General features: G+C 64.0%; 2 protein-coding genes across 5 annotated transcripts in view; both read right to left on the reverse strand.

Moving 5' to 3' along the window:
• Positions 1 to 1969: 1969 nt before the first annotated feature.
• SLC27A3 (solute carrier family 27 member 3) lies at positions 1970 to 7023 on the reverse strand. Of its 2 annotated transcripts, XR_010468372.1 has the most exons (11): positions 6508 to 7023; positions 5644 to 5853; positions 5410 to 5568; positions 5209 to 5333; positions 4946 to 5140; positions 4329 to 4419; positions 4057 to 4255; positions 3495 to 3592; positions 3284 to 3414; positions 2908 to 3205; positions 1970 to 2857 (listed from the first exon to the last, which is right to left on the reverse strand). XR_010468372.1 is itself a non-coding variant. In XM_065043018.1 (10 exons), the coding sequence occupies exons 1-10, from the start codon at positions 6986 to 6988 to the stop codon at positions 3029 to 3031; spliced, it is 1866 nt and encodes a 621-aa protein (XP_064899090.1). In that variant the 5' UTR covers positions 6989 to 7023; the 3' UTR covers positions 1970 to 3028. The 2 variants fall into 2 exon arrangements, 1 of the variants encoding a protein (XP_064899090.1); XM_065043018.1 differs by having other exon boundaries at positions 1970 to 3205.
• A 363-nt stretch (positions 7024 to 7386) lies between these two features.
• Positions 7387 to 12947, reverse strand: part of INTS3 (integrator complex subunit 3) — a 36384-nt gene continuing 30823 nt past the window's right edge. For 2 of the 3 annotated variants that reach the window (XM_065042984.1, XM_065042986.1), the window contains exons 23-30: positions 11796 to 11871; positions 11032 to 11145; positions 10610 to 10682; positions 10297 to 10464; positions 8564 to 8664; positions 8355 to 8427; positions 8098 to 8254; positions 7387 to 7998 (exon numbers count right to left, since the gene is read on the reverse strand). In XM_065042984.1, coding sequence (XP_064899056.1) covers positions 7921 to 7998; positions 8098 to 8254; positions 8355 to 8427; positions 8564 to 8664; positions 10297 to 10464; positions 10610 to 10682; positions 11032 to 11145; positions 11796 to 11871 — 840 coding nt within the window. In that variant the 3' untranslated portion in view covers positions 7387 to 7920. The remainder of the gene's footprint in view (positions 7999 to 8097; positions 8255 to 8354; positions 8428 to 8563; positions 8665 to 10296; positions 10465 to 10609; positions 10683 to 11031; positions 11146 to 11795; positions 11872 to 12947) is intronic. The other variant, XM_065042985.1, reaches the window with a different exon arrangement.

A 12947-nucleotide genomic window follows, 5' to 3' on the forward strand; every position in this document is an offset into this window, starting at 1 on the left:
CCCCCCCCCACCGCGGCACCAGCAGGACGGGGGGGGGGGCCCAAAAAGCTTAAAAACCTTTAAAAAAAATATTAAAAAAAAAAAAAAACAATAAAAAATTTGATTTTTTGGGGTGGGGTGGGGGATATGGGGGGAGGGGGGTGTGGTTTTTGGGGGGGGGGGGGGCAGCGCGCTGAGCACGGGGGGAGCGGGGCCGGGTGGGGGGGGGACGAGTATTATAAACTGTAACTGTATTTGCACTGTTTTTATTATTGCATTGGCATATATACAATATACATTATAACAACCTGCGGTCTGCGGCCTCCTTGCTCTGCCCCCCCCCCCAGCAAAATAACGCAAAATAACACAAAATAAAGGGTGCAAACGGCAAAAAGAAAGGGGGGGGGGGGAGTGGGGTGGGGTTCGGCCCAAATTTGGGGGGTTTGGGCCCGGATTTGAGGGGTTTAAGCACAAATTTGGGGGGTATTTTGGAGGGGAATTGGGGGGGTTGAGGGGGGATTTTGGGGTTTTTAAGGGGGGTGGATTTGGGGGTTTCAGTGGAAATTGGTGAGTTGGGGGGTGGCGGGGCCAGGTTGGAGGGATTTTGGGGCAAATTTGAGGGATTTTGGGACAAATTGAGGGATTTCAGGCCCAGATTTGAGGGATTTTGGGCCAAATTTGTGGGGTTTCAGGCCCAGATTTGCAGGATTTGGGGCCAAATTGGAGGGATTTCGGCCAAACTGGTGGGTTATCGGGCCCTGATTTGAGGGATTTTGGGCCGAATTTGAGGGATTTCAGGCCAAATTTCAGGGATTTCAGGCCCAAATTTGACAGATTTGGGGACGAATTTGTGGGTTATCGGGCCCAGATTTGAGGGATTTTGGACCAAATTGAGGGATTTCAGGCCCAGATTTGAGGGACTTGAGGCCCAGATTTGAGGGATTTTTGGGCCAAATTTGAGGGATTTCATGCCCAAATTTGACAGATTTGGGGACGAATTTGTGGGTTATTGGGCCCAGATTTGAGGCATTTTGGGCCAAATTGAGGGATTTCAGGCCCAGATTTGATGGATTTCAGCCCAAATTTGTGGGATTTGAGGGATTTCAGGCCCAGATTTGAGTGATTTTGGCCCAAATTTCAGGGATTTCAGGCCAAATTTGATGGATTTGGGGCCAAATTTGTGGGTTATCGGGCCCAGATTTGATGGATTTGGAGCCAAATTTGTGGGTTATCGGGCCCAGATTTGAGGGATTTTGGGCCAAATTGAGGGATTTCAGGCCCAAATTTGAGGGATTTCAGCCCATATTTGCAGGATTTCAGGCCCAAATTTGACAGACTTGGGGCCAAATTTGTGGGTTATCGGGCCCAGATTTGAGGCATTTTGGGCCAAACTGAGGGATTTCAGGCCGAGATTTGAGGGATTTTGAGCCAAATTTGAGGGATTTTGGGCCAAATTTGTGGGATTTCAGGCCCAGATTTGATGGACTTGAGGCCAAATTTGTGGGTTATCGGGCCCAGAATTGAGGCATTTTGGGCCAAATTGAGGGATTTCAGGCCCAGATTTGAGGGATTTGAGCCCTAATTTGTGGGATTTCAGGCCCAGATTTGAGGCATTTTGGGCCAAATTTGCGGGATTTTGGCCAAATTTGCGGGCTATCAGAGTCACCCACCCAGCCCCCCCAACCAAACCGCAGCGGGGGGAACAGCCCGGCCCCTTTTGCCCTAATTTCACACCTTTCCCTTCATTTTTCCCTCTTTTCCCCCATTTGCCCCACGTCCGAAACCCCAAAGCGCAGCGACTCGGTTTCTTTTCTTCGCATAAAAGGTAAAAACGACATTAAAATAAAACCCTTCGGGATATTTATCGTGATGTTCATGAGGAACATTCGGTGTCGCGCTGGGGGGTCGTGGGGGGGTTGGGGGGCCCCATGGGGACGGTGACACCGGTGTCCCCCCCCCAGCACCCACCCCCACGGCGACAGGGAGCAGATTTGCTACAAAAAGAGTTTATTTATCCAAAAAACCCCTAAAAAAGTGTGTTTGTACCTACAAAGAGCGGGACCCCAGTGCGGGGGGACGTGACCCCCCCCCCAGCTCCCAAATTGGGGGGGGACATGGGGACACAGAGGCCATGGGGGACCTGGGGACGGGGATGGACAGAGGGACCCGTGGGACAGACGGGGGGACCCCACGGGACACATGGGGGGTGCATGGGGGTGGCAGGACGGACATACAGACCCGTGGGACAGATGTTGGGTACATGGGGACGGCAGGACAGACATACGGACCCGTGGGACAGATGTTGGGCATGTAGGGACGGCAGGACAGATGTGGGGACCCACAGGACAGACATGGGGACCCGTGGGACAGATGTTTGGTACGCAGGGACAGCAGGACGGACACAGGGACCCGCGAGACAGACGTGGGGACGCGTGGGACAGACGTTGGGTACCCGGGGACGACAGGACGGACGTGGGGACCCCACAGGACACGCGGTGGGTACATGGGGACAGCAGGATGGACACAGGGACCCGTGGGACAGACATGGGGACCCACAGGACACATGGTGGGTACACGGGGTGGCAGGAGAGACGTGGGGACCCACGGGACAGACATGGGGACCCGGGGATGGCAGGACAGACACGGGGACCCCCAGGATGTGTGTTGGGTACATGGGGATGGCAGGACAGACGTGGGGAACCGCGGGACAGACTTGGGGATCCACAGCACCTGTGTTGGGTACATGGGGTGTCAGGACGGACATGGGGACCCACAGGACACATGGTGGGTACCTGGGGACAGCAGGACAGATGTGGGCACCCACGGGACAGACATGAGGACCCAGGGATGGCAGGACGGACATGGGGACCCACAGGACCTGTGTTGGCTACGTGGGGACGGCAGGACGGCCGTGGGGACCCACAGGACGTGTGTTGGGTACCTGGGGACGGTGGGACGGCCGTGGGGACCCGCGGGCCACCCGGCGCTGGCGGGACAGGGGGGCGGGCGCTCCGTGGCGCCCGGCGCGGGGCCACCCGCGGCTCCGGCTCTAAATGCGGAGCCGCCCGTCCAGGACGCGCTCCCAGAGCGCGGGAACCAGCGGGACGTAGGTCCCGGCGGCGGCGTCCAGCAGGAACAGCGGCGCGGGGACACGCGCCGGGTCGCAGCCCTCGCGCGCCAGCCGCGCCTTCTGCTGCTTGAACGTCTCCGTCATCTCCAGCCGCTCCTGGCGGGGGGGGGCAGGTTGGGGGGGTCCCCGCATTGCCCCCCCATGTCCCCCGTGTCCCCCATGTCCCCGCGGTACCTGCAGCCGGAGGAAGCGGGGCCAGGCGTACGGCGGCAGCAGCTGCTCCAGGTGCCGGTGCAGCGCGGAGCCATCGAGGCGGCAGCCGGGACGCAGAACCAGCGCGGCCATCCCGGCGCGGCCCTCGTGGCCTGTGGGGCGAGGGCAGAGCTGGGGGGCACGGCCGGGCCGGGGGGCAGCGACAGCGGGATGGGACGGGGGGGCGCGGTACCTGGCACGGTGACGCCGTACACGGTGGCTTCTTGAAGGGACTCGTGGGCCATCAAGGCTTCGGCCACCTCGGTGGTGGCCACGTTCTCGCCTTTCCACCTGGGGGCAACAGGGATGAGCCCCCCGCAATATTAAATGGGGCTGAGCCCCCCGCTGGCTACACAATGGGGTGTGTGGGGCTGCTGCACAGAGTTGGGGGTGTCCTTTGGGACCCACGGGACAGATGTTGGGTACATGGGGATGGCAGGACGGACATACGGACCCATGGGACAGATGTTGGGCATGTAGGGACGGCAGGACAGATGTGGGGACCCACAGCACGGACATGGGGACACGTGGGACAGATGTTGGGTACGCAGGGACAGCAGGACGGACACAGGGACCCACGGGACAGACGTGGGGACGTGTGGGACAGACGTTGGGTACCCGGGGACGACAGGACGGACGTGGGGACCCCACAGGACACGTGGTGGGTACATGGGGACAGCAGGACGGACGTGGGGACCTGCGGGACAGACATGGGGACCCAGGGACAGCAGGAGAGACGGAGGGACCTTTGTCACCTGTAAGTGTCCCCGGTGCGGTCGCGGAAGCGGACGAACTGGTCGCGGTCCTGCTCCATCAGGTCCCCGGTGCTGAAATAGGTGTCGCCCTCGGCGAACACCCCGCGCAGCAGCTTCTGCTCCGACTGCTCCCGGCTGCCGGCGTAGCCCAGGAACGGGGTGCGGGGGCTCACCGGGGCGATCAGCAGCCCCGTCTCGCCTGCGGGGATGAGGATGTGTGATGGGGGCGCCCATGGGGACCCCAAAAAGTTCCCCCCATCGCTGCTACTCACCCGGTTTCACACGGACGCAGCGCCCGGTCGTGTCCCGCACCGGCGCTCCCTGCGCCACGTCATAGCGCACGATGTCAAACGGTGAGACGAGCTGGGGAGAGGAACCGGGGGGACATCAGGGACACAGAACCCCAGAACGTGAGGGGTTGGAGGGCCCTGGAAAGCCCATCCAGTGCAATCCCCCCGGAGCAGGAACACCCAGATGAGGTTACACAGGAAGGTGTCCAGGCGGGTTGGAATGTCTGCACAGAAGGAGACTCCACAACCCCCTGGGCAGCCTGGGCCAGGCTCTGCCACCCTCACCCCAACAAGTTGCTTCTCATCTTCCAGCGGAACCTCCTGTGTTGCAGTTTGCACCCATTGCCCCTTGTCCTGTCCCTGGTTGTCACCAGAAGAGCCTGGCTCCATCCTCCTGACACTGCCCCTTTCCATCTTGATCCCCAGCAATGAGTCCCCCCTCAGGCTCCTCTTGTCCAGCTCCAGAGCCCCAGCTCCCTCAGCCTTTCCTCACACGGGAGATGCTCCACTCCCTTCAGCATCTTGGTGGCTGCGCTGGACTCTCTCCAGCAGTTCCCTGTCCTGCTGGAGCTGAGCACCCCCGTCCCGGCCCCGCTCACCTTGTAGATGAAGCTGCTGCGCCCCACGGCCCCCGGCGTCCCCGTGTAGTTGAAGAGGGTGACGTTGCCCTCGGTCATGCCGTAGGTCTCCACCACGCGGATGTCCCCGAAGCGCCGCAGGAAGCTCCTCCAGACGTCGGGGCGCAGCCCGCTGCCCACCGCCAGCCGCAGCCCGTGCTCCCGCTCCCCGGGGCGCTGCGGGGACGCGGGCTCAGCTTTGGGGACACCCCTGGTCACCCCGTCCCGGCGGAACGGCCCCTGACCGGCGGCTGGTTGACCAGGTAGCGACAGAGCTCCCCGATGTACTGGAAGACGGTGACGCCCTCGGCGCGACAATCATCCCAGAACTGGCCGGCTGAGAACTTCTCCTTCAACACACACGTGGCCCCTGGGGAAGGATGGCGGGGGGATCAGCCCCCTCCGAAGCGCCAGCGGCTCCGCCACGGGGCCCCGGTGCCGCTCACCGATGCCGATGCAGCCGCCGATGCCCAGGAGGGACCCGGCCATGTGGTAGAGCGGCAGCGCCAGGTAAATCACGTCCCGGCTGGAGGCTCCGACCAGCTCGTAGAAGCTCAGGCACATGATGGACTTGAGGTGGGAGATGCGAGCGGCTTTGGGGAGACCTGGTTGGGGTGGGGGGGGGGCATTGAGCTTCCCCACTCGCCCGGGTCACCCCGTCCGCCCATCCCGTCCCGCACCGGTGGTGCCGGAGGTGAAGATGTAGAGACAGGTGTCACTCATGTCCTGCGGCTCCCACACGTCCTCGGGCTCCAGCTCCTCGGAGGCCGCGTCCAGCAGGTCCTGCAGGGCCAGGGCGCCGGGGGGGTACGGACCCCCCCCCAGCACCCACACGGCCACGTCGTCCTCGCGCAGGCTGGGCAGGATGGGCTCCACCGCCGCAAATAGGCCTGGGGGACAGGGCTGTGTGGGGGCGCTGAACGGACCCCCCGGCGTCACAGTCGGGGTGTCCCCAGCCCTTGGGGACACTGCCAGCCCTGAGCCCTGTCCTGGGGGGTGTCAGATGGACCCCACCTGGGGTGACCGGACAGGATGGATGTGGCTGGTTTAGGGGACACAACTGAGCCTCATGCGGCACAAAGGAGGGACCCATGGGGACACCCGCGTGTCCCCATCACCCCCATCCTGAGCCGCGCTGTCCGGATCCCCCAGCCCGGTGGGCAGCGCTGGAGTCCCCCGGGAAATCCCCCTGTGCCACCCACAGAGGCACCGGTACCGCCCCGGAGATTCCAGAGCTCCCCCGGTACCGGGCTCGGTGCCCCCGGGACCAGCCCATCCCCGGTACCACGGGCTCGGTGTCCCCGGGACCAGCCCATCCCCTGGACCCTTCGCCACCCCCAGAACCCAAGAGCCCGGTACGTCCCTGGTGTCCCCCGTATCCCCCCACCCGCCGGACCCTTTCCCACCCCCGGTACCCACGGACCCGCCACCACCCCGTTCACTCCCCACCCGCGTTTCCCCGCTCCCACCGCAGCCCCGGCGGCTCCAGCGCCTCCCGCCCCGGTGTCCCCGTCCCCCCGCCCCGGTGCCCCCCCCGCGCTCACCGTCCGCCACCAGCAGCGCCCTGGCCCCGCAGGCCCGCAGGCAGTGCCGGAGCGCCGGCGGCCGCAGCGCCGTGCCCAGGAACGCGGGTCGGGCCCCCAGCGCCGCCAGCCCCAACCAGCCCCACACGAACCGCGGCTCGTTCCCCACCAGCAGCCCCACGGTCACGCCGGGCCCCAGCTCGCCCCCCCCGGGCAGCGGCCGCCGCCGGAGCGCGTTGGCCACCCGGGCCACCCGCCGCGCCGCCGCCCCGTAGGGCTCCGCTCCCCCCGCCGCCCGCAGGAACGGCCGCGCCGGCGCCTCCCGCGCCGCCCGCAGGAACCGGGCGGCCAGGCCGCCCCTGCCCCGCATCGCCCGGCGCCGGCACCGCGCGGCGCGAACCGCGAACGCCAGGTCGGCCCAGAGGTGCGGGCGCAGCAACCGCTGCAGCAGCGCCAGCGCCACCGCGACCGCCAGCGCCGCCGCAGCCGCCAGCACCGCCATCGCCCGCCGCCCGGGACACGCCCCGCACGGACACGCCCCTACGGGACACGCCCACCACAAAGACACGCCCACCACAGGATACGCCCCTTCGGGACACGCCCACCACAAGACACGCCCCACTCTGGACACGCCCACCGGGACACACCCGCCGCAGGACACGCCCACACCAGGTCACGCCCCCCCTCGGCACGCTCCCGGGACACACCCACACTGGACACGCCCATCCAGGACACGCCCAGACTGCACGTGCCCAGCCGGGACACGCCCCCGGTCCAGAGCCACGCCCCTCCTGGCCCCACCCTCCACGCCCCCCCACCTCCCGTTTCAGCGCCACGACGTTCCCCCAGGAGCCACATGTCACACCCCGGCCCCCCCAACACGGCACAGAGAGGTGGCACTTGGTACAAAACATCTGAGAGCTTTTATTTCTTTAAAAAAACCACTTAAAAACGCTGAGAGCTCGGGGGGACGGGGGGGCGTGTCCCCTCCTCACGGGGGCAGGACCCCCCCAAAGAGCTCCGTGACACAGGGGGACACGGCCAGGGGAGGGGGACAAGGTCCCTTGGCCCCCGCAGGCAGGGCCACAAGTCCCCCCCCTCCAAAGCACCCGGAGCAGCAAACCAGTTCGCACTGTTTATTTCAACTTCTTATAAGAAAATAGGAGAACGTGTGATATATAACCAGAAACACCCCCCCAAACCCCGCCCCTGCCACATCGCCTCTCGGGGTCCCCTGTCCACGCTGTCCCCAAAGCGGGGGGTGCACACTCCAACCCCTCCCCAGCCGCTGGTAAAAAGATGCTAAAAAGTCACATTGTGGGAAGCGGCGGGGGCAGCACCGTGTCCCCGCGGGGACGTCCTTCCCTCCTGGCTTCTGTCCCAGCGTGGGGGTGTCACTGCGGGGCCCCGAGAGTGGGGGGGCGGGCAGAGCCCTCAGTCACTGTCCGAGCCCACGGCAGACGAGCCCTTTCTTTTCCTTTTGGCAGGTTTGGGTTTGGTGTCTTCTTCCTCCTGTGCCGGGAGAGGGGGATGTGGGGGTGACCGCTGCCGGGGGGGGGACCTGCGTGTCCTGGGGGTCCAGCTGAGGTGGGGGGGGACGGGGCCGCTTACCGAGGCGCTGCTGGACGCCGACTCCTCCTCGGGGTTGGGGGGCTGCGCCGCGTTCTTGCGGCTGCGGGGGCTGGACAGGGTGGCTTTGCGGCGGCTCTTGGGGGGTTTGCTGGAGGAGTCTTCATACTCCTCTGCCAGGGAGAAGAGGTCGCTGAACCTGGAAGGAAGTGGGAGGGGGATGTGGGAGGGGGTGTCAGGTCACCCCCACCCCATGCCACACCGTGTCCTGATGTCACCCGGGGGAGGGACAGACTCACTTCATCTTGTGGGCTTCGTCGCAGCTGGCCTGGACGTGCTGCAGCGCCTGCAGGATGGGGGTTTGGCTGAAAACTGTCGAGAAACCAGCAGGAATTTGGGTCAGAGACTTAAGGGTGGGTGCCCCCCAGGCAGGGGAACCCCCCCTCCACATCCATTTTGGACACAGCGCCCCGGGGCCGCTGGCGGTGACGGAGCCGGGGGTACGTACAGTTCTGTTTGGTGTTGGTCAGGTTGAGGCGCAGGTTGTCCAGGTGCTCCAGGATCTGCTCCAGCGTCAGCTGCGCCAGTTTGCTGCTGGAGCTGCGCAGGCTGGGGGGGTGAAGAACAGCGCTCATTAGTGCAGACCCTGACTTTGTCCCCCCCACCAAAGACAGGTGCGGGACCCCTTGTTTGTGGGGGGGCTGAGTGTCACAGCCCAAACCCTGCAGCACAGAGAACGTCACCCTGGGGTGCCCCAAAAGCCGGAGTCGGGGGGGCGGGGAGCGGCAGAAAATCGGTTTTCTGGCTCTGTCACATGTCCCCTGAGGCTGATCAGCACATGCTGCTCCAGGGGACAAATCCTGCTCGGGGTGCTGCCACTGCCATCCCCGGCAGCTCCGGGCGCCCCGTGCTGAGTCCTGGCCGGGGGACGGTGCCCGGTGCCAAGCACCCGGGGCCCCAGCTGGCCGCTCGTTAATTAGTGGCGATTAGACCTGGATCCGCCTTGGATCCCGGCACAGAAAACAGCCGCGTTGTTCAGCTGTGAAAAACTGTTAATTAACACGGAGGAACAGACGAAGGCACCGATTTCCCCCCGGAGAGCGGGGGGACACAGAGGTGGCACCGCGAGCACCAGCGAGTTCCCGATGACAAAGAACCTGCTGGCAGGTCCCAGCCAAGCGGTGGCCGTGGGGCCAGCTGGGGGGTCACTGGGGACAGCTCTGCCGTGGCACAGCGTGGGCATCCCTGGGGACAGCTCTGCCGTGGCACAGCGTGAGGGTCCCTGGGGACAGCTCTGCCGTGGCACAGCGTGGGCGTCCCTGGGGACAGCTCTGCCGTGGCACAGCGTGGGTGTCCCTGGGGACAGCTCTGCCGTGGCACAGCGTGGGCGTCCCTGGGGACAGCTCTGCCGTGGCACAGCGTGAGGGTCCCTGGGGACAGCTCTGCCGTGGCACAGCGTGGGCGTCCCTGGGGACAGCTCTGCCGTGGCACAGCGTGGGCGTCCCTGGGGACAGCTCTGCCGTGGCACAGTGTGAGGGTCCTTGGGGACAGCTCTGCCATAGCACAGCATGGACGTCCTTGGGGACAGCTCTGCTGTGGCACAGCGTGGGTGTCCCTGGGGACAGCTCTGCCGTGGCACAGCGTGGGTGTCCCTGGGGACAGCTCTGCCGTGGCACAGTGCGAGGGTCCTTGGGGACAGCTCTGCCGTGGCACAGCGTGGGCGTCCCTGGGGACAGCTCTGCCGTGGCACAGCGTGGGCGTCCTTGGGGACAGCTCTGCCGTGGCACAGCGTGGGCGTCCTTGGGGACACGCTGCGGCAGGAGCGCGGGGCTGCTCTGCTTGCCCAGGACACTAGATGTCCTTCCCACTCCAGCAACGGGCTGCGGGCAGGGACAGGGACACAGAGGACGCTGCTGTGGGGACAGGGACACAGAGGACCCTGCCGTGGGGACTGTCCTCCTCCCCTGCCCCAGGGGCTGCGTGACCCAGCACAGAGCGGCGCCAGGACCCCGTGTCCCTTGTCTCAGCTGGTGACGGCTGCGCCGAGGCCAGAGGCCGATGTTGGTCTTCGAGGTTGGATAAAAGGCTGGGAAAGGGCCCCGTGCCCACCGCTCACACCAGCAGCTGAAATCGCTTCCACACAGCGCTGGGTAATAACGGGTTCTGCTGGCTGGACGCAGGCGAGACCAAAGAGACGCTCAGCCGCGGCTCTGGCCGCGTGTCAGCCCACCCTGCCCTCACCTTTGGCGTTTTCGGGGGAGGCTGTTGTTCTTGATCAGCAGCGATTTGATGTGCTCGGCCAGGAGGTCGTCGTGTTTGATGCACCAGTGCCGCAGGATGCTGGTGGTGAACTGGTCGCCGGGGTGGCAGGGCCGGCTCAGCACCATCTTCACCATCTCCTCGCTGGGTCTGCGGCAAACGGGGACATAGAATCAGAGAATTGTTTTGGTTGGAAAAGCCCCGCTGGTGTCACACGTGTCCACCCTCCCGTGTCCCCAGGGTGCTCAGGAGAGTGACAGCCGCGCTGTCACAGCACGGAGCCCCGCGCACTCACTTCTCTCGCCTCAGCTGCAGCAGCAGGCAGGATAACGCCTCGGGGTGATCTGCAACACAGCACAGAGTCACATCTGATCATTTTGGTTGGAAAAGCCCCTTGAGATCATCGAGTCCAAGTGTTAACCCACCCCTGGCACTGCCCCGTGTCCCTGAGAACCTCATCTGTGTGTTTAACCCCCCCAGGGATGGCGACTCCAGCACTGCCCTGGGCAGCCTGTTCAACACCCACAGCCCTTTGGGGAGAAATCACCCCAAATTTCCACCCTCAACCTCCCCTGGCGCAACTTGCGGCCGTTTCCCAGGTCCCTCAGTCTCCATCACATTGTGCTCCAGCCCCTCACCAGCTCCGTTCCCTTCTCTCAACTCCAGCACCTCAAGGCCTTTCTCGCTGTGAGGTGATCCCGCCAGGGGACAGCTCACCTTTGTACTTGAGGTGCTGCAGGATGGGGATGATGGTCTCCAGGGGGATGTTGTGCGCCAGGAACAGCTGCCAGGTGCAGTACTGCTCAAAGGTCTCCCAGTCCAGGCTTTGAACTGGTGGGGGGAAGCACAAAATGGTGAGCAGGGCCGCGCGGCACACGGGGACAATGTTGGTCCCACCCGGCATTACACCCACCCTGGAGAAATCCGAAAACAGCCAAATCATAAGTACCTGTCCTGAGAATACTCAGGACACAAGAAAATAGTGAGCACGCAAGATTTGTGAATGTGAATCAAGTCGATCAGGCTTTAACCTCATCTAATCACCTTATGAGAACGTGCGAGCCCTGGATTACACTCTGGCAAAGCGCCGGGGCTCAGCAGCCGGGTAAAACCCGTCAGAGCGCCCAGCTCGGATCACACCGCTAAACCCGACAATCCGGTTTAGGGCAGCGATCCTTTAAGCAGCAGCAATACCACAAGGAAATCCAGACCTCGGCACGACCGGGCCAGCACAAGAGCCGCTCTCGGTTTGCGTGGGGCTCTTCCTACGGCAGCGCGGCCACGGGCGGCACCGCTGGCCCGGCGCGGCTCGGCACGGACTGCAACCCTCCCAAATCAAAATGCAAATTGTGGTGAACGCCACAGCTTTCTCCCTTTCCAAGGATTTGGGGTGTCTCTGCAAAACAGGATCTCCCAAGGCAAGGAAGGCTTAGGGTGCCCAGGAATGGTTCTGCTTTCACCCCCGCGAGGTCGTTACTCACTCAGGATGTTCAGCACCGAGTCTTTGCGGAACATGACGAGGTTCCCCATCATGACGTGGCACACCAGCTCCTGCAACTGGGCGGCAGAGCAAACGGGGTTAGCGGGGCGCCCGGGCTCCGCCGCAGCCCCGTGATGTGGAAAGTGAGCGGAGAAGCCGCCGCTCCGCCGGCATCAGCCGTGTCCGCGGGAGCAGGGAGGCCCCGAAACCCCGCGGGCTGCAGCTGGTTTGTGAATCAGAGCTGGGCTCAGCAGCTCCAGGGAGCGGCAGCTGTTGAGAGCGACCGGCAGAGGCAAAGAAGTAACGAGAGGTTAATGGTTTCACACATCAACACCCAGGCCGGGGAGCAAGTGTCACGCAGGACAGACAGCAGATGCGCGCAGCCCGGGTGGGATCTGTCACCCTGCTCGGTGACAAACACCGGGGACCTTGTGCTGCAGGCGCTCTCAGACCCGGGTTTTTGGCGATGGAGGGGAGGGCTCGGCAGCCCGCTGGGAAAGCTCCGACAGCCCCACGCGTCTCTGCTCGGGGTCCCCGATTGTCCCTGCGCCGCAGGGCAGGGGGTGACGCTGCCCAAATCCTGCCCCGGGGGCTCCACTTGCAGAGCTGGGTAGGGGGGCCACGCAGCCAGAGCATCGCGGGGAAACAGATGAAGAATAACAGGAAGGAATGAAGGAATTGGAGAAGGGAGGGGAGAGGAAACGCTACAGGCTCTGCTGGGAAAAACAACCCCTTTGTGTTTGAGCGCGGCGGCAGAGCCGGGAGCAGAGGAGTCCGAGCGGCGCTGGGCTGGGGGGTCAGGGCACCGTGACTCAAACCTTTCCAGCCTGCCAAGCAAAACTTGCTGGCGAGGCGTTCTGGCCCCCGCGCAGCTGGGAAAAGCACAACTGGCCAGGAATGGTGTATAAATAGGGCGAGTTGAAGGGTTATCAGCAGATCACGCTCCAGACGAGCCCAGACGGCAGAAAAACGCAGTCCAGCATTCCTGCCGGTGCCCACCGCCCGCCCCCGGCTCTCACCGCAACTATTTTTGGGTTGCTCATGGCAACTCGGTGTGACCGTGGGGAAAGGTTCCCTCTAGGAGGGTCTAACGAGGGTTTGGCCTTCACTTGTCCGGCTGCGCAGCCTCCAGCGCGTCTCCCAGCAGGACGGG

This window comes from Columba livia, chromosome 28, assembly GCF_036013475.1.
Source record: "Columba livia isolate bColLiv1 breed racing homer chromosome 28, bColLiv1.pat.W.v2, whole genome shotgun sequence".
Classification (NCBI taxonomy): domain Eukaryota; kingdom Metazoa; phylum Chordata; class Aves; order Columbiformes; family Columbidae; genus Columba; species Columba livia.

What these genes read in the sequence shown, in the direction of transcription:
- SLC27A3 (XM_065043018.1), bottom strand. Translation starts at nt 6,988, where the DNA reads ATGGCGGTGCTGGCGGCTGCGGCGGCGCTGGCGGTCGCGGTGGCGCTG. An exon ending in CTTCACCTCCGGCACCACCG is followed by an intron (nt 5,569 to 5,643) that starts GTGCGGGACGGG and finishes CACCCCAACCAG; the next exon opens with GTCTCCCCAAAGCCGCTCGC. An exon ending in ACCTGGTCAACCAGCCGCCG is followed by an intron (nt 5,141 to 5,208) that starts GTCAGGGGCCGT and finishes GCGTCCCCGCAG; the next exon opens with CGCCCCGGGGAGCGGGAGCA.